Source organism: Oncorhynchus mykiss, chromosome 25 (assembly GCF_057628025.1).
Source record: "Oncorhynchus mykiss isolate SJ-2025 chromosome 25, ASM5762802v1, whole genome shotgun sequence".
NCBI lineage: Eukaryota > Metazoa > Chordata > Actinopteri > Salmoniformes > Salmonidae > Oncorhynchus > Oncorhynchus mykiss.
Window position 1 is genome coordinate 51,223,177 of NC_143046.1, and position 21,316 is coordinate 51,244,492.

Sequence of the window (21,316 nt, forward strand, 5' to 3'; positions counted from 1 at the left end):
AGTGCTCTGGAGCAGGATTTCATCAAGTATCTCTCTCTGTACTTTGCTCCGTTCGTCTTTGCCTCGGTCCTGACTAGTCTCCCAGTCCCTGCCGCTGAAAAACATCCCCACAGCATGATGCTGCCACCACCATACTTCCCTGTAGGGATGGTGCCAGGTTTCCTCCAGACGTGACGCTTGGCATTCAGGCCAAAGAGTTCAATCTTGTTTCCCATGGTTTGAGAGACTTTAGGTAAAAGCGGGCTATTATGTGCCTTTTACAGAGGAGTGGCTTCCATCTGACCACTTTACCATAAAGGCCTGATTGGTGGAGTGCTACAGAGATGGTTGCCCTTCTGGAAGGTTCTCCCATCTTCACAGAGGAGCTCTGTCAGAGTGACCATCGGGTTCTTGGTCACCTTCCTGACCAAGGCCCTTCTCCTCTGATTGCTAAGTTTGTCCAGGCGGTCACCTCTAGGAAGAGTCTTGGTGGTTCCAAACTTCCATTTAAGAATGATGGAGGCCATGTTCTTGGAGACCTTCAATGCTGCATACACAATTCCTCTGACCTCATTGCTTGGTTTTTGCTCTGACATGCACTGTCAACTGTGGGATCTTATATAGACAGGTGTGTGCTTTTCCAAAACATGTCCAATCAATTGTATTTACCACAGGTTACTGCCAATCAAGTTGTAGAAACATCTCAAGGATGATCAATGGAAACAGGATGCATCTGAGCTCAATATCGAGTCTCATAAGCAAAGGGTCTGAATACTTATGTAAATAAGGTTTTTCTAAAAAACTGTTTTCGTTTTGTCATTATAGGGTATAGTGTGTAGATTTTATTTAATCTATTTCAGAATAAGGCTGTGACGTAACAATGTGGGAAAAGTCAAGGGGTCTGAATACTTTCCGAAGGCACTGTAAATGCATTAGTTGAAAAATGATTTCTCTACTGCAATAGCCCTTATTCCATGACTGAACGTTATAAGCACACTTCCTACCGGTGAGGCAATTTCCAGTGGCGCATACTATAGAACTGAAGTCAGTCTAGTTGTTATCGACAATATAGCATTACTACCACTGTCACATTTTATTACTAGGTGTCGTCAGGAATTGCCTCAATATTAATGATGTACATCGAATTGGTAAATCAGCCTCAGGTTCAAGATGTGTATATATGAAGCTATATAGACAACTATGAAGGTCTGTACCAAGTCAGTGACCGATATAGCTAGCTACAATCATATTAGCTAGATAGCTAATTTAACTAGTAACTGTAGCTAGCTAGTTACTTTATAAAATGATGTAAAGTTGGCAGAATCTACCGGAATGTGTGTATTTTCGTTAGCTTGCTTAAAAATTATGCCTGCTAGATATATTTGCTAGCTAAAAATAATGGTTATTCATGTCTTCTACACAGTATCTAACAAGAATACTTTGACGGGAGATCACCGTGAGGTCTGCCTGTCACAGGTCCTTGAGGAAGAGTGAAAAACCACACAGCATGAGAGTAAGCTAAGGTTATAGATAGCTACTAGGGACCTTGTTTAATATATCCTGTGGGACACTGTCATCATGGTCAAAATGTGTTGGAGACAGTGTCAACTTTTAATCTTATCATTAGATATTAATGATGGGTCCCAATCCCAATTTAGAATTGCCCATTTAACAGGTTATTTAGTAAAGATATGTTGACGCATTCCTGTATAGTTAAATGAGCCCCTAGTTAAGAAGACTACTATGTTTGTTATTTATGGGCCGCATCATTCTTGTTTCTCACTTCAGTCTTTCATCACACGTATCTTCAAAGATGGTGTTAAAGCACTCCGTACCAGTGATAGTGGTCCAGAGCCACTGCTCCTGTGCTGCAGGAAGTGCTCTGTGCATTCATCCGGTGGCCCTTCTTTACCAGACAGCGCACTACTCTCAACTAAACATTCCTGCTGCACAGACACAGAACAGCGTTGGCACAAGCCAATAATACTTGTGAGTCTATCAATATCCATAAAAAATGCACCTGAAAAGTATTCAGCCTATGTAACAGTAAATCCTTGTTAATTAGGGTGTGAAGCCAGGTCTGGTGTATGGGATAGAGTTATGTAAACCTACTAACTCGTGTGCTGATGGAATGAGGTGAGTTGGAGGTTCAGCTTGCACTGGCAGTGTGATGTCCTATAAACTTCCACAGCCAAATACCTGTGAAATTGTGAAGATAGCCCCTTCTCCACCAATACTTCCATTAGATGGCTACATGCTACAGGCTTCTCAGTGTGCTCATGTCCTTAGCCATCAGGAGCAGTTCCACGTCAAGGCATTAGAGATAACTTATGATATGTCACACAAAGTCGAGGTTGCTACAACGGAGCAGAGCAGCAGCCCAGAATTGCATCAGCTCAGGAAAATGAGAATAACATCCTGTCGTTTCTGAGGTTTTCCATGTCCGGGGAGAGACCTCAGCTGACTGCCTATCTTAGCGGATGTTAAAGGGATCTGGTATTCAGACCACGGAGATGAAGAGGGAGCTACCCATGGAGCCACTGGCTGTATAGGAGTACTGCACACTGAATAATGTTAACTTCTTTCTGTGAGGCTTCGTAGTGCACTCAGATGCCCCGTGGTTAGGATCCTCTCCAGATGGCATCATATTTGATCCCAGTGTGAGACCACTCTTTGGAATCTTAGAGGTCAAGTCCCCAAATTTACCAAGTTATGTTGACTGCCCTTACCTGAAGATACATAATTGGAGAGCTGAAGTTGAAGAGATCTCATGCTTACTATTGGCAGGTGCAAGGTCAAATCTTTCTCACAGGTTGTAGCTGGTGTGACTGTCATCTGTGCACAGGAGGACATCCTAGTTGAAAGGATATACAGTGCCTTGCGAAAGTATTCGGCCCCCTTGAACTTTGCGACCTTTTGCCACATTTCAGGCTTCAAACATAAAGATATAAAACTGTATTTTTTTTGTGAAGAATCAACAACAAGTGGGACACAATCACGAAGTGGAACGACATTTATTGGATATTTCAAACTTTTTTAACAAATCAAAAACTGAAAAATTGGGCGTGCAAAATTATTCAGCCCCCTTAAGTTAATACTTTGTAGCGCCACCTTTTGCTGCGATTACAGCTGTAAGTCGCTTGGGGTATGTCTCTATCAGTTTTGCACATCGAGAGATGCAAAACAGCTCGAGCTCAGTGAGGTTGGATGGAGAGCATTTGTGAACAGCAGTTTTCAGTTCTTTCCACAGATTCTCGATTGGATTCAGGTCTGGACTTTGACTTGGCCATTCTAACACCTGGAAATGTTTATTTTTGAACCATTCCATTGTAGATTTTGCTTTATGTTTTGGATCATTGTCTTGTTGGGAAGACAAATCTCCTTCCCAGTCTCAGGTCTTTTGCAGACTCCATCAGGTTTTCTTCCAGAATGGTCCTGTATTTGGCTCCATCCATCTTCCCATCAATTTTAACCATCTTCCCTGTCCCTGCTGAAGAAAAGCAGGCCCAAACCATGATGCTGCCACCACCATGTTTGACAGTGGGGATGGTGTGTTCAGCTGTGTTGCTTTTACGCCAAACATGTTTTGCATTGTTGCCAAAAAGTTCAATTTTGGTTTCATCTGACCAGAGCACCTTCTTCCACATGTTTGGTGTGTCTCCCTGGTAGCTTGTGGCAAACTTTAAACAACACTTTTTATGGATATCTTTAAGAAATGGCTTTCTTCTTGCCACTCTTCCATAAAGGCCAGATTTGTGCAATATACGACTGATTGTTGTCCTATGGACAGAGTCGCCCACCTCAGCTGTAGATCTCTGCAGTTCATCCAGAGTGACACATCCAGAGTGACAGAGTGGCACACTCAGCCTGGCAATGGATTGGGTCTCCCTAACCTCATGCGCTGGTATCTGTGTGCGTCTTGACAGAAAGGCTGGCCGGTGGACCTTGCTTGGAACAATGTCATCTACGAGAAAGCCCTTATCCACCATAATGGCCATGTCAGGGATGAGTAAGGAAATAATTCAAGACTGCTTGAAGATCACCTTGTCACTCACAGATCCAGAATACAACGACGACACGAGTGACTGCTCCATGTGGTAACATTCCCAACATGCTCTTAAAGGTAAAGTGTGACTTGTAGGAATAATACACATCACACTGCAGTAGTAGTGAAGATGGTGTCTGGCTGCGGAGTTCAGTGCAGTTGATCACTACCTGGGTGTCTGGATAGTCCTTGAACTCAGGTGGCAGGTGGGCTTTGATCGTTTCCTTGGGGATCCATATCCGTACTGATTTATTTTTATTTCACCTTTATTTAACCAGGTAGGCCAGTTGAGAACAAGTTCTCATTTACAGCTGAAACCTGGCCAAGATGAAGCAAAGCAGTGTGACAAAAACAACACAGATTTACACATGGATTAACAAACGTACAGTCAATAACACTATAGAAAAATCTATATACAGTCTGTGCAAATGTAGTAAGATTAGGGAGGTAAGGCAATAAATAGTCCATAGTGGTGAAATAATTACAATTTAGCATTAACCCCTGGAGTGATAGATGTGCAGATGATGATGTGCAAGTAGAGATACTGGGGTGAAAAAGGGCAAAAATAAATAACAATATGGGGATGGGGTAGTTGGGTGGGTTACTTACAGATGTACAGGTGCAGTGATCGGTAAGCTGCTCTGACAGCTGATTCTTAAAGTCAGTGAGGGAGATATACAGTTGATGTCGGATGTTTACATACACCTTAGCCAAATACATTTAAACTCAGTTTTTCACAATTCCTGACATTTAATCCTAGTAAAAAAATCCCTGTTTTAGGTCAGTTAGGATCCCCACTTTATTTTAAGAATATGAAATGGCAGAATAATAGTAGAGTGATTTTTATTTATTTCATCACATTCCCAGTGTGTCAGAAGTTTACATGCACTCAATTAGTATTTGGTAGAATTGCCTTTTAAATTGTTTAATTTGGGTCAAACGTTCCGGGTAGCCTTCCACAAGCTTACCACAATAAGTTGGGTGAATTTTTCGCCCATTCTCCCTGACAGAGCTGGTGTAACTGAGTCAGGTTTGTAGGCCTCCTTGCTCGCACACACTTTTTCAGTTCTGCCCACAAATTTTCTATGGGATTGAGGTCAGGGCTTTGTGATGGTCACTCCAATACCTTGACTTTGTTGTTCTTAAGCCATTTTGCCACAACTTTGGAAGTATGCTTGGGGTCATTGTCCATTTGGAAGATACATTAGCATCCCATCTTTAACTTTGACTGATGTCTTGAGATGTTGCTTCAATATATCCACATAATTGCCCTTCCTCATGAAGCCATCTATTTTGAGAAGTGCACCAGTCCCTCCTGCAGCAAAGCACCCACACAACATGATGCTGACACCCCCGTGCATCATGGTTGGGATGGTGTTCTTCGACTTGTAACCCTCCCCCTTTATCCTCTATCATTATGATGGTCATTATGGCCAAACAGTTCTATTTTTGTTTCATCAGACCAGAGGACATTTCCATGTGCAGTTGTAAACCGTAGTCTGGCTTTTTTTAATGGCGGTTTTGGCTTCTTTCATGCTGAGCGGCCTTGTGTCGATATAGGACTTATTTTACTGTCGCTATAGATACTTTTGTACCTGTTTCCTCCAGCACTTTTTGCACCGAAGTACGTTCATCTCTAGGAGACAGCACAGCAGTGGTATGACGGCTGCGTGGTCCCATGGTGTTTATACTTGCGTACTATTGTTTGTACAGGTGAACGTTTGGGCGTTTGGAAATTGCTCCCAAGGACGAACCAGACTTGTGGAGATCTCCACAATCTCCACATCTTGGCTGATTTCTTTTGCTTTTCCCATGATGTCAAGCAAAGAGCCACTGAGTTTGAAGGTAGGCCTTGAAACACATCCACAGGTATACCTCCAATTGACTCAAATGATGTCAATTAGCCTATCAGAAGCTTCTAAAGCCATGATGTAATTTTCTGGAATTTTCCAAGCTGTTTAAAGGCACAGTCAACTTAGTGTATCTAAACTACTGACCCACTGAAATTGTGATACAGTGAAATATAAGTGAAATAATCTGTCTAACAATTGTTTGAAACATTACTTGTGTCATGCACAAAGTAGATGTCCTAAACGACTTGCCAAAACTATAGTTTGTTAACAAGAAGTTTGTGGAGTGATTGAAAAACAAGTTTTAATGACGGCAACCTAAGTGTATGTAAACTTCCAACTTCAACTGTGAGTCCTCAGCTAAAGTGATTTTTGCAATTCGTTCCAGTCATTAGCAACAGAGAACTGGAAGGAAAGGTGGCCAAAGTAGGAGTTGGCTTTGGGGATGATCAGTGAAATATACCTGCTGAGGTGCATGCTACGGGTGGGTGTTGTTATGGTGACAAATGAGCTGAGATAAGGCGGGGCTTTACCTATCAAAGACTTATAGATGACCTGGAGCCAGTGGGTTTGGCGACGAATATGAAGCGAGGGCCAGCCAACGAGAGCATACAGATCGCAGTGGTGAGTAGTATATGGGGCTTTGGTGACAAAACGGATGGCACTGTGATGGACTACATGTTGGAGTGTTGGAGGCTATTTTGTAAATGACATCACCAAAGTCAAGGATCAGTAGGATAGTCAGTTTTACTAGGATATGTTTAGCAGCATGAGTGAAGGAGGCTTTGTGGCAAAATAGGAAGCCGATTCTAGATTTAATTTTGGATTGGAGATGCTTAATGTTCGTCTGGAAGGAGAGTTTACAGTCTAACCAGACACCTAGGTATTTGTAGTCCATATATTCAGAACCGTCCAGAGTAGTGATGCTAATCGGGCGGGCGGGTGCGGGCAGCAAACGGTTGAAAAGCATGCGTTAAGTTTTACTAGCGTTGAAGAGCAGTTGGAGGCCATGGAAGGAGTGTTGTATGGCATTGAAGCTCGTCTGGAGGTTAGTTAACACAGTGTCCAACGAAGGGCCAGAAGTATACAGAATTGTGTCATATGCGTAGAGGTGGATCAGAGAATCACCAGCAGCAAGAGCGACATCATTGATGTATACAGAGAGGAGAGTCGGCCCGAGAATTGAACCCTGTGGCACCCCCATAGAGACTGCCAGCGGTCCGGACAACAGACCCTCCGATTTGACACACTGAACTCTGTCTGAGAAGTAGTTGGTGAACCAGGCGAGGCAGTCATTAGAGAACCCAAGGCTGTTGAGTCTGCCGATAAGAATGCTGTGATTGACAGTCGAAAGCCTTGGCCAGGTCGATGAAGACTGCTGCACAGTACTGTCTTTTATCAATGGTGGTTATGATATCGTTTAGGACCTTGAGCGTGGCTGAGGTGCACCCATGACCAGCTCGGAAACCAGATTGCATAGCGGAGAAGGTATGGTGGGATTCGAAATGGTCGGTTATCTGTTTTGTTAACTTGGCTTTCGAAGACTTTAGAAATGCAGGGAAGGATAGATATACAGTGGGGCAAAAAAAGTATTTAGTCAGCCACCAATTGTGCAAGTTCTCCCACTTAAAAAGATGAGGCCTGTAATTTTCATCATAGGTAAACTTCAACTATGACAGACAAAATGAGAAGAAAAAAATCCAGAAAATCACATTGTAGGATTTTTAATGAATTTATTTGCAAATTATGGTGGAAAATAAGAATTTGGTCACCTACAAACAAGCAAGATTTCTGGCTCTCACAGACCTGTAACTTCTTTTTTAAGAGGCTCCTCTGTCCTCCACTCGTTACCTGTATTAATGGCACCTGTTTGAACTTGTTATCAGTATAAAAAACACCTGTCCACAACCTCACAGTCACACTCCAAACTCCACTATGGCCAAGATCAAAGAGCTGTCAAAAGACACCAGAAACAAAATTGTAGACCTGCACCAGGCTGGGAAGACTGAATCTGCAATAGGTAAGCAGCTTGGTTTGAAGAAATCAACTGTGGGAGCAATTATTAGAAAATGGAAGACATACAAGACCACTGATAATCTCCCTCGATCTGGGGCTCCACGCAAGATCTCACCCCGTGGGGTCAAAATTATCACAAGAACGGTGAGCAAAAATCCCAGAACCACACGGGGGGACCTAGTGAATGACCTGCAGAGAGCTGGGACCAAAGTAACAAAGCCTACCATCAGTAACACACTACGCCGCCAGGGACTCAAATCCTGCAGTGCCAGTACATGTCCAGGCCCGTCTGAAGTTTGCTAGAGAGCATTTGGATGATCCAGAAGAAGATTGGGAGAATGTCATATGGACAGATGAAACCAAAATAGAACTTTTTGGTAAAAACTCAACTCCTTGTGTTTGGAGGACAAAGAATGCTGAGTTGCATCCAAAGAACAACATACCTACTGTGAAACATGGGGGTGGAAACATCATGCTTTGGGGCTGTTTTTCTGCAAAGGGACCAGGACGACTGATCCGTGTAAAGGAAAGAATGAATGGGACCATGTATCGTGAGATTTTGAGTGAAAACCTCCTTCCATCAGCAAGGGCATTGAAGATGAAACGTGACTGGGTCTTTCAGCATGACAATGATCCCAAACACACCGCCCGGGCAACGAAGAAGTGGCTTCGTAAGAAGCATTTCAAGGTCCTGGAGTGACCTAGCCAGTCTCCAGATCTCAACCCCATAGAAAATCTTTGGAGGGAGTTGAAAGTCACCGCCTGGTACGGCAACTGCTCCGCCCACAACCGTAAGGCTCTCCAGAGGGTAGTGAGGTCTGCACAACGCATCACCGGGGGCAAACTACCTGCCCTCCAGGACACCTACACCACCCGATGTCACAGGAAGGCCATAAAGATCATCAAGGACAACAACCACCCGAGCCACTGCCTGTTCATCCCGCTATCATCCAGAAGGCGAGGTCAGTACAGGTGCATCAAAGCTGGGACCGAGAGACTGAAAAACAGCTTCTATCTCAAGGCCATCCGACTGTTAAACAGCCACCACTAACATTGAGTGGCTGCTGCCAACACACTGACTCAACTCCAGCCACTTTAATAATGGGAATTGATGCGAAATGATGTAAAATATATCACTAGCCACTTTAAACAATGCTACCTAATATAATGTTTACATACCCTACATTATTCATGTCATATGTATACGTATATACTGTACTCTATATCATCTACTGCATCTTTATGTAATACATGTATCACTAACCACTTTAACTATGCCACTTCGTTTACATAATCATCTCAAATGTATATACTGCACTCAATACCATCTACTGTATCTTGCCTATGCCGCTCTGTACCATCACTCACTCATATATCTTTATGTACATATTCTTTATCCCCTTACACTTGTGTCTATAAGGTAGTAGTTTTGGAATTGTTAGCTAGATTACTTGTTGGTTATTACTGCATTGTCGGAACTAGAAGCACAAGCATTTCGCTACACTCGCATTAACATCTGCTAACCATGTGTATGTGACAAATACAATTTGATTTGATTTGATTTACAATGTGATTTTCTGGATTTTCTTTTTTCTCATTTTGTCTGTCATATACCTATGATGAAAATTACAGGCCTCTCTCATCTTTTTAAGTGGGAGAACTTGCACAATTAGTGGCTGACTAAATACTTTTTTGCCCTGCTGTAGGTCTAGAGTGTCTCCCCCTTTGAGAAGGGAGATGACCGTGGCAGCTTTCCAAATTTTAGGGATCTCAGACGATACGAAAGAGGTTGAACAGGCTAGTAATAGGGGTTGCAACAATTGCAGAGGATCTTTTTAGAAAGAGAGGGTCCAGATTGTCTAGCCCAGCTGATTTGTAGGGGTCCAGATTTTGCACCTCTTTCAGAACATCAGCTATCTAGAGTTGGGTGAAGGAGAAGCGAGGGGGGGGCAAGTTGCTGTTGCTGCGAGGGGTTCAGAGCTGTTGGCCGGGGTAGGGGGTAGCCAGGTGGAAAGCATGGCCAGCCGTAGAAAAATGTTTATTGAAATTCTTAATTATAGTAGATTCATTGGTGGTGACAGTGTTTCCTAGCCTCAGTGCAGTGGGCAGCTGGGAGGAGGTGCTCTTATTCTCCATGGACTTTACAGTGTCACAAAACTTTTTGGAGTTTTTGCTACAGGATGCAAATTTGTTTGAAAAAGCTAGCCTTTGCTTTCTTAACTGCCTGTGTATATTGGTTCCTAACTTCCTTGAAAGGTTGCATATCGCGGGGGCATTCGATGCTAATGCATTACGCCACAGGTTGTTTTTGTGCTAGTCAAGGGCAATCAAGTCTGGAGTGAACCAAGGGCTATAGCTGTTCTTAATTCTACATTTTTTTGAATGGGCATGCTCCACTCTGATCTGTAGCCTGGTTTCATGGGGGAATCCCAGGCTTTTGCCCTCCATGAATCTGCTCACATGTCTCCCTCAGGATATGTGACCCGATTCAGGAAACTAGGCGTATGTTGCAAGTCACGACTTCACAGGAGAGCTGTTTAAACATTTATAAAAATCAGTTTTTTGTCAGGAATGCCTTCTCGAACATGTAAACTTTCATGTGCTTTTTTTATCAAAGTTTTATGCCATCTGTAAATATGAATAAAATTGTTAAATTATGAGCCTAGTTGGTTTAACCACAGAAGGTCAGCAACCTTCCCGCTAGCCATGATTGGCTGAGATAATGAGTGGGCTGGACATGACGAGAGATGAGTTGGGATTGGTCTGCCATATAGCATGCGTCTGTCTATTGGAGCTGGTCAGTATTTCTAGGTAATCGTGTCAAACGTGGCTTTTTTTATGTATCGTGTAGTAAATGTGCATAAGCCTAATGACAAGTTAAAGTGTACTATTAGCTAGTTAACATTAGCTGACTTGCTCGCTAGCTAATATGCGTATGTTCTCCACTTTCTGCAGGACCAAGTTTTGAAAGTGGAATTTGAGTATGATAGCTAAGGAGATGGAGAAAACACCAGTCTAATTACGTTGTGCATGGCATCAGACAGGAGACCGTCCAACCATGATGTATCCAGGTAAGATAGTCTAGCTAGCTACATTTTCAGATATTACACATTTCTAATTTTGACAGTGGTTTAATTTCAAGTGTACTGGTAATGTTAGCTAGCTATGTGCATGATCTTATTCTTCGTATCTCAGACATATTTGCTTGACTAGTTATAGCCATAGAACCTGGTTGGTTAGCTACCTGCAGATTCATGCAGGGTAGTAATGTTATGAGTTGGGATTATGGTCCATTGTTTAGCTAGCTAGCTGCATGTCTTAACTTTTCATTTCAAGTGTACTGTTAGCTAGCTAACGTTATCTGGCTGGCTCTCTTACTGACGCTATGTTATGCGTTGGGATTCATTGTTTACCTATCTAGCTACATTTCTTACAAGACTCTCGTCTTAGTGTGCCAGAGCGCAGAATAACTGATTCAATTTTGAACGCTCAAAGCCCGTTGAGTAAACGTTGGCAACAAAGCGTAATTCATTGTTGCCATCAGCACAGTTAGTCACCAACGCTATGGATAACATGAAAAAAGCCTAACCAGCTCTGCTAGGGCAAGTAAAATGGTCAGGGTGTTCTCTCATTATGTGTCTGGAAGTAGCTAGCCAATGTTAGCCAGTTAGTTTGGGTGCTTGACGTCGGTGTGAAGTCACAGCTTTCGGAACAGCCCTACTTATTGGCCAGTGCGTCCAGTGTGCGCTCTGAATTTACAAACGGACAATCTGACAGCACAGTTGCAATCACCAAAGCTCTGGATAACATACTGTAACAGCCTAACCAGCTCTGCTACTGCGAGTAATGTTCAGTGAGTTGTTCTCTCACTCTCTCGCTCGTCTTGAAGTAGCTGGCAAGTTAGTTCAGAACAGTTGGATCAACCCTTAAAGAGAGTGTATTACATACCGTTTTGTAGCTCTGAGTCTCTACTTTTATCCAAAATAAAAAACAGAAATTCAAATGTTAAGGGGTTTAAGTATATCTGCGAGGGACTGCTCTCACGCGAGTGCATTTTTGTGTATTTTGAATGTACAACATTTGTGCATTTTGATATGTTTATTTTATAAGTCGAAGGCCTAGATTCAATCAGATCAAGCATTAACCGGCGATAGCCGACACTCACATAACTGATGTTTTGGTGGTGTCAGAGGGGGCAGCAGCTCTTGTGATCGTTGTCATCTAAAAATAATAATGCTCAATTTTAAAATCATTCAACAAAATAATGAGGATTTCTATCATCCTAATTGAGGTGTAGATTACATCTCAGTGTTTGAACTTGTAAACAATGCTGCGTGGGATATATCTTAATGCGACTCCATGCAGCCAATGGTGATGTCCGCTCTAGGTATAATGTCGGGAGTCATATGTGAATTTGACACCGTCAAAACATTGGCTAACTTCCAGATATCCACACATACGCAGCCTTTGACTTGCCTACTGCTGAAATATTAGAAATATGTATCTCAATGTATTTTCATATGACAAGGTTTGAAAAGGATTTGCCAGTAGATTGTCGACTTGATTCATGATGATGACTGTTAGCCTGCTAGATAAGATTTTTTGAAGTATGATGTCCTTGATCAGTCCAATCAAAGCTACTGTAGATATAATGTGATGTGACTTCATTTTATCTGTGGCCAATGACCTTGAGCCTTCTTGGATGGGCACTTCTAATGCAACTCTATGGCAGCACCTAAAGGGGCTTGAATTTTCCAGCTCTACCCTTAGATTTTGAAATGAGGTAGTGTCCCCATGAGTGACAGAACACTGAGCCATTCACGGCAAAGAATATTACCAACCCATACGCTACGCGGTTTCTGCTGGCTGCCCTACCACCACAGAAAGCACTGAGCTAGACTGAAACACCTGCATTTTGGAGCTGCCTTACTCAAGAAAGCAAAAATGGTTTTGTATGTGGCTTTATTAACACAATGATTTATTTTGATATTGTTTGCAAACTGATATGTGACACCTATGAATGCCAAAATAACATGTTTTTTTTGGGGGGGGGGGGGGCGCACAACAGGTGGGGATCTGCTCCACTTGCCCTGAATGACGGGTCGCCACTGCCTGTGGTTTATTATGGGCTAATAACCTAAACTGTTACCTTCATTTTTATACAGTGTACCTTAATGTAAAAAAATATAGAATCGGGTTATTTTTTTGTCCCGGTTTAGCTTGGGTTTGAAGGAAGAGTCTTGGCTTTCCGTGTCTGAGGTTGCAGATGTGTCCTGTAATTGTGATCTTTTCACCATGGCAACCAACAGTATCATACCCATCATGTCTTTGGTCAAAAATGTACCTTCATCCTCCCAACTCTGTGCCACATAACCGAGCACACACAGACACACAAATACACTAAATACTTGACACACAGAAAAATGTGTACATAAATACTCTGACACACACATTGCCACACACGCATGCACAACAATGCACACACAACTCCCTGTCCAACATAGATTTTCACTACCACTTACACACTCCGCTGAGTTCTTTGAGGTAATTAGCGCCAGCTATTAGTCATGGAGACTTTATGAATGGGGAGAGAGAGGAGGAAAGGGCAGGGAGTGCAGAAATAGAGTGGAGTGGACTGGATCCACCTTTCCTCATCTCCTTTACTTAATGACTGTGGATCGGTGAAAAAGCTACATAGTCATCCACCATATTATTGTCATTACATTCTGTATCATTATCATATCAATATTACCACTGCAACTTTATTTATTTCACATCGTTCAAGAGTTTTCAGATTAGCCATCATGAAGCAAAGAAACAAGACAAGAAGGAATCACTTTAAAATAATTTGGACACTTGTGGGAACATATTAAGACATGGGGTGCTACTGGACTCCTTTAGTACAGTCCTTGTCCTGGAGAGCAACATTGGTGTGCAAGCTTTTGTTCCAGCCCAGCAGTAAAATGCTTTACTCAATTGATCAACTAGTCTAGAAATCTCGTATAAAGATGCAAGACACTAATAATAATGAAACCAAACTCAAGGACCTTAATTATAATAGAAACCCAAAAGAAACCCCTCCTGAATTCTTCATTTTTGGTACATCCCATGTTCCCTCAACTCTCGGGAACAGCACCTTTAGTGAGGAGCCATAGGCTTCCTGAATGACTGAAACTAATTCTGCCCCACAATGGCACCTTAGCTAGCGACCGCTGCCCTGTAACTGATTCCTTCTCCCGTTAAGCCAACATTCCCGACAGCTTGTCAAACAGTTGTCCCAAGGCTCAACCCTGATGCTCTGCTCCCCTTCCCCCCTGCTCTCTGCCCTGTGCCCAGCTAGCCTGTCAAATCTTCAGTGTGAGTTTATATTAGCAAGGAACGTAAGTTATGTCGAGAGGTGGTTGTATGTTATAGTGGTTAAGACTTTGGTCTGGTGACCCTAACATTGTAAATTCAAATCCCAGGTTGGATGTAATAATCAGAGGTGTGTATTTCTTGTAAGCACTTCACTAGAATCAGATCTCCCAATCCAAGAAGTGATGTCACTTCTAAAAGAAGAAAACTGACCTTGAATCAGTGGTTAGGGTAAACTACCATCTACAAACTAAACAATGTTGTTGTGTCCCTTAAAAGCTTTTAATCTTAAATTGTCCTACTATGTGACTAGCTGTATCATTAGGGTGTGTAAATGTGGATAATTCACATCTGCCCCATGATCTCTTGCATTTAACAGCCATAATCTATTATATTACTGTACTACATACTCCGATAAGCAAACCACACGTGCACACAACCCATCTCTCTGGATTGTAAACTGTCATGGTCAAAACATATTGATACAATGTAGCTAAGAGAGGGAGTTTTCTGTCCATAATAAAGTGTTGCTCTGCCTTAACAAAAGTATCAACAAGGCAGGTCCTACAGGCCCTAGTTTTGTCTCACCTGGACTACTGTTCAGTCGTGTGCTCAGGTGCCTCAAAGAGGGACTTGGGAAAATTACAATTGGCTCAGAACAGGGCAGCACGGCTAGCCCTTAAATGTACACGGAGAGCTAACAATAATATACGTGTCAATCTCTCCTGGCTCAAAGTGGAGGAGAGATTCACTTCATCACTTTGTTTTTGTAAGAAGTGTTGACATGCTGAATGCACTGAGGTGTCTGTTTTTAAACTACTAGCACACAGCTCACCCATGCATACCCCACGGCTGGCATTACACATCTGGCTAAAAGACAACTGTAGCTCTGCTGGAGTCACTTATTGATAACTTTAACACCTTCTGGAAACAGAAGATACTCTAGAGGAATGAGTCCATCCAAATAATTTTGGTTCCTGGACTCTGTCCACACATTTCAAGGCTGCGTTAAAACAATGACTGGTAAATGATCCGAGACCAGCTCAGTTAATCCCTACCACTGTGACAATGAGTCGTCATAATGCTGCATCAAATGTACATGATCTTAGGGGCATTGGCAAACACAATGTAAGTAATTTAATGTTTGTACCCCTAAATGCACCAAATACAGCTGTTTATCCTACAGCTATTGTAAGCAGTAATCATGAGCCTATAAACCAGAGTTACACTGTTTGCACTGAGGCGGTGTGAAATAGTAGGGAGACCACTTAGTGCAGGGTGAGCTGCATAAAGTGTACCTCTGATAAGCTTCCCAGTAAAGCATTAAAAACAATTAAGCAACCCAGAAAAGTGCTAAAAATAGCCCATATTAACATATGTAGCCTAAAACGAGGTCCATGAAGTCAATAACTTGCTTGTAACAGATGACATTCATATTTTGACTATCTCTGAAACTCACTAAGACAATACTTTTGATACAGTGGTAGCAATACATGGTTATAACATATACCAAAAAGACAGAAATGCCAACGGAGGAGGTGTTGCGGTCTATATTCAGAACCACTTCCCTGAAAAGCTAGAGACAATCTAATGTTGAAGTAATATGGCTTACAGGTTCACCTGCCTCACCTGAAGCCCATTCTTGTGGGAAGCTGCTATAGACCACCAAGTGCTAACAGTCCGTATCTGGATAATATGTGATATGAACAGAGAAGTATATTTTCTGGGTCATTTAAATATTGACTGACTATCATCAAGCTGCCCATTCAGGAAAAAACTTTAACGTGTAACCAGTGCCTGCAACCTGGATCAGGTTGTCAGTCAACCTACCAGGGTAGTTACAAACAGCACAATAATTAAATCATCAACATGTATTGATCACATCTTTACTAATGCTGCATATTTGCTTTCAAGCAGTATCCAAATCCAAAGTATGTAGTGATCACACTATAAGAGCCATATCTAGGAAAACCAAAGTTCCAAAGGCTGGGTCTAATATAGTGTATAAAATATCATACAATACGTTTTAAAGTGATTCATATGTTGATGTAAAGAATACAGTTGAAGTCGGAAGTTTGCATACACTTAGGCTGGAGTCATTAAAACTTGTTTTTCAACCACTCCACACATTTCTTGTTAACAAACTATAGTTTTGGAAAGTTATTTAGGACATCTACTTTGTGCATGACACAAGTAATTTTTCCAACAATTGTTTGCAGACAGATTATTTCACTTATAATTCACTGTGTCACAATTCCAGTGGGTCAGAAGTTTAAGGCTAATTGACATCATTTGAGTCAATTGAAGGTACCTGTGGACGTATTTGAAGGCCTACCTTCAAACTCGTTGCCTCTTTGCTGGACATCCATGGGAAAATCAAAAGAAATCTGCCAAGACCTCAGAAAAAAAATTGTAGACCTCCACACGTCAGGTTCATCCTTGTGAACAATTTCCAAACGCCTGAAGGTACCACATTCATCTGTACAAACAATAGTACGCAAGTATAAACACCATGTGACCATGCAGCCGTCATACCACTCAGGAAGGAGATGCGTTCTGTCTCCTAGAGATGAATGTACTTTGGTAGGAAAAGTGCAAATCAATCCCAGAAAAACAGCAAAGGACCTTGTGAAGATGCTGGAGGAAACAGGTACAAAAGTATCTATATCCACAGTAAAATGAGTCCTATATCGACATAACCTGTAAGGCCGCTCAGCAAGGGAAAAAAAGACTACGGTTTGCAACTGCACAAAGATCGTACTTTATGGAGAAATGTCCTCTGGTCTGATGAAATAAAAATATAACTGTTTGGCCATAATGACCATTTTGTTTGGAGGAAAAAGCGGGATGCTTGCAAGCCGAAGAACACCATCCCAACCTGTGAAGCACGGGGTGGCAGCAACATGCTGTGGGGGTGCTTTGCTGCAGGAGGGACTGGTGCATTTCACAAAATATATACCATCATGAGGAAGGGCAATTATGTGGATATATTGAAGCAACATCTCAAGACATCAGTCAGGAAGTTAATGCTTGGTTGCAAATGGGTCTTCCAAATAGACAATGACCCCAAGCATACTTCTAAAGTTGTAGCAAAATGGCTTAAGGACAACAAAGTCAAGGTATTGGAGTGGCCATCACAAAGCCCTGACCTCAATCCTATAGAAAATGTATGGGCAGAACTTAAGTGTGTGCGAGCAAGGAGGCCTACAAACCTGACTCAGTTACACCAGCTCTGTCAGGAGGAATGGGCCAAAATTCACCCAACTTATTGTGGGAAGCTTGTGGAAGGCTACCTGAAACGCTTGACTTAAGTTAAACAATTTAAAGGCAATGCTACCAAATACTAATTGAGTGTACGTAAACTTCTGACCCACTGGGAATGTGATGAAAGAAATAAAAGCTGAGAAATCATTCTCTCTACTATTATTCTGACATTTCACATTCTTAAAATAAATTGGTGATCCTAGCTTTTACAATGATTTAAATGTTGGATTTGTGAAAAACTGAATCTAATTGTAGTTGGCTAAGGTGTATGTAAACTTCTGACTTCAACTTACATACAGGTATCATATCTTCTCAATGTCATACCTGCACAGATACTGTATTTTCAAAAGCTAATTGATAGACAAGGAAATAAGAAAAGAAAATACAATTTATTTTCTTGAAACTATCTAGGCCTATAAATACACTGAGTTTACAAAACATTCGGAACACGTTTATATTGAGTTGCACCCCGTTTTGCCCTCAGAACAGCCTCAATTCGTCAGACCATGGACTACAAGGTGTCGAAAGGACCATTCTTGATACACACAAAACTGTTGCGCATTAAAAAAAGCTGCAGCTTTGCAGTTTTTGAAAGGCACTGAAATCTTTTGTCTTGCCATTTTACCCTCTGAATGGCACACCTACACGATCCATGTCTCAATTGTCTCAAGGCTTAAAAATCATTTTTTGACCTGTCTCCTCCCCTATCTACACTGATTGAAATGGATTTAACAGATGACATCAATAAGGAATTATAGCTTTCACCTAGATTCACCTGGTCAGTTTATGGCATGGAAAGAGCAGGTGTTCCTAATGTTTTGTATACTCAGTGTATAGCTCACTATGGGATGATCATAAATAAATAAATTGTCCCTCCTTAGAAAAAAGTCAATATATCAGGTTTCAGTTTGATAGGGTGTGTCAGAACACATGACTTGTATGTTTCCACAAGAATGAGGTGTGTCTGTCTGTAAACAATTCCACTATGCCTTGTGGTTGGGTTTTCCTAAAGCAATGACAATGATTTACCCAAGCATTAGTTAAGGGTGTTCACTCTGCAACAAGGCTAAACCCTTCTCATTGTTAATGGAGAAGGTTGCTGAAATTGTTCATTAGTGAAGCCTTGATACAAAGTTGCCCATAGCTTTCATTACGCTGGGAAACAGACTGGATAAGTAATTCATTTTTTACTTCTCCTTAGATTCTAAAATCTTGATATTATTGACAAAACATCTGTGCCCCTAGTGCCCACAGCATTTCTCCCTGGACAATGGCTTTGCACTGTAAATCATTAACACAACTCTTATTGACAAAGGACCTTTCACTGTTTACATTATTACATCATTCCTTGCCAGTTCGGCCAAACACTTTGGTATGTGTGTTGGAACTCAGTGGCTGCATGTCCCCTCATTAGATTAGCTGTTTTAAATTGAGCATTTTTTGGGACATGTAAAGAATATATATCATACTTTCACCTTTCATCAGTCAATGTGTTTTTCCTCTTACCCCAACCTAGATTAACCGGTTTGGCACCCTTTTTTATTTACATTCACAGGTGTGTGAAGACTGAAAACAAAACTCATTTTTCTCCTCATTTGTATCTTTGGGACTCTTTTGGAATTACAGCTTTTTTTGGAAGTGTTAAACTGACATAAACTTCATGTCATGATGAAGTCCACAAAGGATTTATTGGAGTTTCTGGACCTGAGTCATCTGTCCACAGATGAGGAATTGGCAATCCGACAGGTGCTTCAGCGAGATGACAACCTCAGGAAGCGAGAGACTGGACGCATACGGTAATTCATTTTTGGCCTTGGTAGCAATAAATGTCTTGATATTGTTGGTTCGAATACATGCTGAGAGTGAACATTCCCTATTTCATGATAGTTAATGTTGTGCTCGGGCACTGATGTTCGGTGATTAGGCCTGGCTCACAGTCGGCATTCCAAAGGTGTTTGATGGGGTTGAAGTCAGGGCTCTGTGCAGGCCAGTCAAGTTCTTCCACATCTACTGTATCTCGACAAACCATTTCTGTATGGACCTCGCTTTGTCCACGGGGGCATTGTCATGCTGAAGCAGGAAAGGGCTTTCGCTAAACTGTTTCCACAAAGTTGGAAGCACAGAATCGTCATTGTATGCTGTAGCTATAACATTTCCCTTCACTGGAACTAAGGGGCCTAGCCCGAACTATGAAAAACAGCCCCAGACCAGGTAGTGTTCTCCTGGCATCCTCCAAACCCAGATTAGTCGGTCGGACTTCCAGATGGTTAAGCGCAATTCATCACTCCAGAGAACGTGTTTCCAGTGCTCCAGAGTCCAATGGCGGTAAGCTTTAGATCACTCCAGCTGACTCTTGGCATTGCGCATGGGGATCTTAGGCTGCTCTGCCATGGAAACCCATGTCATGAAGCTCCCGACGAACAGTTCTGGTGATGATGTTGCATCCTGAGGAAGTATGCATTCAAATATAAATACAGCATAGGCCTAGGCTACATAGCAGAGTTGGGGTCAATTCCCTTTCAATTCCAGTCATTTGAGGAAGTACAATGAAATTCCCATTCCAATTCTCTTCAGTGAGTGTTGCAACCGAGAACAGACAATTTTTACGCGTTATGCACTTCAGCACTTGACCGTTCTATTCTGTGAGCTTGTGTGTCCAACCACTTTGTGGCTGAGCCGTTGTTGCTCTTAGACGTTTCCACTTCACAATAACAGCATTTACAGTTGACCAGGGCAGCTCTAGCAGGGCAGATATTTGACGTACTGACTTGTTGGAAAGATGGCATCCTATGATGCCACGCTGAAAGTCACTGAGCTCTTCAGTATGAGACATTCCACTGCCAATGTTTGTCTATGGAAATTACATGGCTGTGTGTTCGATTTTATACACCTGTCAGCTACGGGTGTGGCTGAAATAGCCGAATCGGGAAGCATTCAGACCCATTTACTTTTTCCACATTTTGTTACCTTACAGCCTTATTCTAAAATGTATTAAACAGTTTTTCCCCCATCTCAATCTACACACAATACCCCGTCATGACAAAGCAAAATATATATATAATTTTTTTTGCAAATGTATTAAAAATATAAAAACTGATATCACATTTACATAAGTATTCAGACCCTTTACTCAGTACTTGTTGAAGCAGATTTGGCAGAAATTACAGCCTAGAGAATTATTGGGTATGACTCTACAAGCTTGGCCCACCTGTATTTGGGGAGTTTCTCCCATTTTTGTCTGCAGATCCTCTCAAGCTCTTTCAGGTCTCTCCAGGGTTCAAGTCTGGGCTCTGGCTGGGCTATTCAAGGACATTCAGAGACTTGTCCCAAAACTCCTCTGTTGTCTTGGCTGTGTGCTGAGGGTGTTTATCCAGTTGGAAGGTGAACCTTCGCACCAGTCTGGGGGTCCTGGGTGCTCTGGAACAGGTTTTCATCAAGGATCTCTCTGAACTTTGCTCCGTTCATCTTTCCCTTAATCCTGACTAGTCTCCCAGTCCCTGTCGATGGAAAAACATCCCCACAGCATGATGCTGCCACCACCATGCTTCATTGTAGGGATGGTACCAGGTCCTCCAGACGTCACGCTTGGCATTCAGACCAAAGGGTCCAATCTTGATTTTCATGGTCTTAGAGTTCTTTAGGTGCATTTTGGCAAACTAGAAGCAGGCTGTCTTGTGACTTTTACTGTGGAGTGGCTTTCCATCTTGCCTCTCTACCATACATGCCTGATTGGTGCTGTATTGCAGAGATGTTTGTCCTTCTGGAAGGTTCTCTCATCTCCACAGAGGAACTTTGGAGCTCTGTCAGA

The 21,316-nt window shown here is 42.1% G+C and overlaps 1 protein-coding gene across 3 annotated transcripts in view; it reads left to right on the plus strand.

Moving 5' to 3' along the window:
- Positions 1 to 10,690: 10,690 nt before the first annotated feature.
- si:ch211-266g18.6 (synaptotagmin-like protein 2) overlaps positions 10,691 to 21,316 on the plus strand; it is a 60,061-nt gene continuing 49,435 nt past the window's right edge. Inside the window, exons 1-2 of one of the 3 annotated variants that reach the window (XM_021584357.3) lie at positions 10,691 to 10,961; positions 19,064 to 19,304. In XM_021584357.3, coding sequence (XP_021440032.3) covers positions 19,174 to 19,304 — 131 coding nt within the window. In that variant the 5' untranslated portion in view covers positions 10,691 to 10,961; positions 19,064 to 19,173. Of the gene's footprint in view, positions 10,962 to 18,853; positions 19,305 to 21,316 lie in introns of those variants that run through there. The other 2 variants (XM_036962781.2, XR_016491869.1) reach the window with 2 other exon arrangements.